Raw genomic sequence first — 3,145 nt, 5'->3', positions numbered from 1 at the left:
GTGTGTGTGTTTGCGTGTGTGTGTGTGTGTGTGTGTGTGTGTGCTCCTGTGCTCATGTGTGTATGACAGGTAATTATTGTTCGTTAAGCCCTGTTTTGCATGTGCATACCTCATTAAATCTGTGCAAATAGAGAGTCCAGCTCCCATAAATCCTCAATCTTCTAGCGGTGTTTGTGTGTGTGTGTGTGTTTGTGCTTGTGCATGTCAATAAAGCCTGATTTTCGCAGCAGTCAGTGTGGTGGGGTGGTAAATAAACGAGCCGAATGAATCCCATCCCATAATGCTCTAGGATGAGTCCGCTCACAATGTCAGAGCGGAGATGTATGGGTTACCTGTTATTGCATCAATGCATGCACACACATAACACACACACACACACACACACACACTTGCACAATTCTTCACAATTTATTAGACATAATTTCCTGAAAATATTCCTCCTTCCATCAAAACAATCTCTCTCATCCTTTATACACTCATCACACGTCTCTTCATATATCACCTTATTTGACACACACACACACACACACATACTACACACCACACACACATACTACACACACACACACACACACACACACATAAGTAAACCCACACACATACACAATTACTTAATTTGAGAACATACAAAGACTTCTTGTATATAAAGCTGATTATTAAGCTGATTAATCATTATAGACTACATGGTTTTGTTATTCACTCAATTATAGGGACAAATTGTTAAGCTAAGTGCATAGCCATGTAAACATGCACACATAAATGCTACTGTTTCTTTGTTCTTTAGCCAGTGTGTAATTTACTAAACAACAGCAGTTTTGCACCTGATGTGATAACGGACAGGAGGAAGGCTTGATGTGTTCCTCTTTCTCCAGGGCGGCGGGCTGAGGATGATTGACAACAGCTCTGGGGTCGTGGTGTATCCGTTCTCCACAACTGAGCGCAGGATAGATCTACTGCCTGAAAGCTTTCTGCATCACGCCTCAAGACTGCCCGTCAGTAAGAGAGACTTCCACAGCGTCCTCAACAACATTGAGCGTCTGCTGCTCCGGGCCTCCTACGCTCAGGAACACAGCGCCATCTACAGGTACACTGCAGTCCTGCAGGCTCACACACACACACACACTCATACCATAGGTCAGCATTTACTGGACTGTGATCCATAGCCAGAGCACAGATTGGTTCCATCCAGAATGCAAATCATTTATCATAAATTAGATTGATCATTTTTCTGTTGACTGTGAAGGCAACACAGAAGCTGCTTCTCAAGCAGCATGCAAGATCTATATACATTTACACATAAATCACAGTTTATCTTACAGTTTTCTCGATTGCGAAAACACTATAACCAGGATTTTGAACAAAAATTTCAACGCTATTAAAAAAAAAAAAGCACACCCATTTCCCTAAACTATAAACACTATTCCCCTGCTTTGACACATGAGTCAGATTTGGTGAACTGTCACTGCAAAACTCTACACACAAATCCCTACATTTCTCAGTGCTTACACCATGTGGTCATTTAGAAAGCACTAGCATTCAATATTGTTCACTCAAGTCAGCACAGCTTGAGCTCAATTAGCACACAATTACCCTGGTGGAAACACTAGGAGTCAAAATTGATCACACACCAATCAGAACCTTCGATGGATAGATAAAGGGGCCAAAGTCAGCTCATTCAGGTTTGAAACAATGGCCCCAAAGAGACGTGAAGGAAGAGGTCAAGGACACCAGAGAGGAGGAGGAGGGAGTGGAGGAAGAACTGAAGGAAAAGGGAGTGTAGGAGGTGGAGGAGGTGTACGGAGAGGAAGAGGAGGAAGAGGAAGAGAAGGAGAAGGAGAAGGAGGAGGAGGAGGACGACGACAACATGGAAGAGGAAGAGGAATGGGAAGGGCAAGGGCAAGAAGACAAGCAGTCTCAGATTAAATTCAGAAGGACCACAAGCAACATAACTTATTAAATAACTTATTAAAAAAAAGTCTGAGAGATGATTTCTCCTGTATTGCATTTTTGTTGTTGTTGATAAAACAGTATTTCACTGCGAACCTGAGATTTGATGCCACAAGTGTTTCAATCTTCCATAACAGTCACTGAACACTTTACTTTACTTTACTTTCAAGGGGGGTTATGCATAACAAACTTCCATATTCTGTAAAACAGGTCACATTGTTTCTGGTTCAGGTCTTTTGTATGTGCTTTGTTAAATGTGGAGCTATTATTACAGTTTAAATAGTTTTTTTTTTTTAAATCCTTGCTAAAACCTACAAAGATTCTCAAGGTCACAGTATCTAATCGTGTGAAATGGGAAGGAGCATGGGAAAAGATAATTCTGTCATTAAAGGCACAATATGTAAGATTTTGGATTTCTGTCCGAGTCCCGTCGGATTGCATCGGCTGTGGGGATGAAGACCACAACTCAAAGACCATGATTCAACACTCAGTCACGGCGTCATCAAACTACGCCTTTGTCTCTTTGTTTATTTTGAATGCGCGCCCTCCATCGGCGAAAATTACATATTGTGCCTTTAATTACTCACCCTTGTGTCATTTCAAACCTGAATGACTTTCTATGGATCCTAAAAGGAGACATTTTAAAATGTTTTTGAACTAAATTTTTGAAGTTGTGTTCTGGTTGTTCTTTTCTATGCAGTTACAAAGAATATGGCATGGACACCCCAAAACACATCATAAAAGCACCATAAACATATTAGTATTAGAGTGATTCATACAACTATATTCAAAAGCTTCTGGAGTCATATGATGCTTTGTATCTCAAACGGACCAAAATGTCTTCCTTCACTAATCAGCTGTTGAGAGCACATCACAGAGTCAAACTCAAGAACTGGATCAGTTCAGTTTGTGAACAAATCATTCAGACTGGTTTTGTGAACTGGATCTGAACTGAAGTCAATAGAACAAATCATCCATGAACTGGGCATCATTTATTCTTTAATAAGCATGGCAAGGGTGGATGTAATCAACTGACAGCCCTGTGACGGACCACGCTCTCTCGCTCTCTCGCTCTCTCGCTCTCTCTCTCTCTCGCTCTCTCGCTCTCTCGCTCTCTCGCTCTCTCGCTCTCTCGCTCTCTCGCTCTCTCGCTCTCTCGCTCTCTCGCTCTCTCGCTCTCTCGCTCTCTCGCTCTCTC

General features: G+C 41.9%; 1 protein-coding gene across 1 annotated transcript in view; it reads left to right on the top strand.

Moving 5' to 3' along the window:
* The window catches only part of lama2 (laminin, alpha 2), a gene marked incomplete at its 5' end in the record, with an annotated part of 106,098 nt that overhangs the window by 4,418 nt on the left and 98,535 nt on the right, over nt 1-3,145 (top strand). The window contains one exon of the mRNA XM_016244669.1: nt 873-1,084. Coding sequence (XP_016100155.1) covers nt 873-1,084 — 212 coding nt within the window. The remainder of the gene's footprint in view (nt 1-872; nt 1,085-3,145) is intronic.

The sequence above is a fragment of the Sinocyclocheilus grahami genome, unplaced genomic scaffold, assembly GCF_001515645.1.
Source record: "Sinocyclocheilus grahami isolate Dianchi unplaced genomic scaffold, SAMN03320097.WGS_v1.1 scaffold730.1, whole genome shotgun sequence".
Lineage (NCBI taxonomy): Eukaryota > Metazoa > Chordata > Actinopteri > Cypriniformes > Cyprinidae > Sinocyclocheilus > Sinocyclocheilus grahami.
This window is presented reverse-complemented; position numbering and strand designations above follow the sequence as displayed.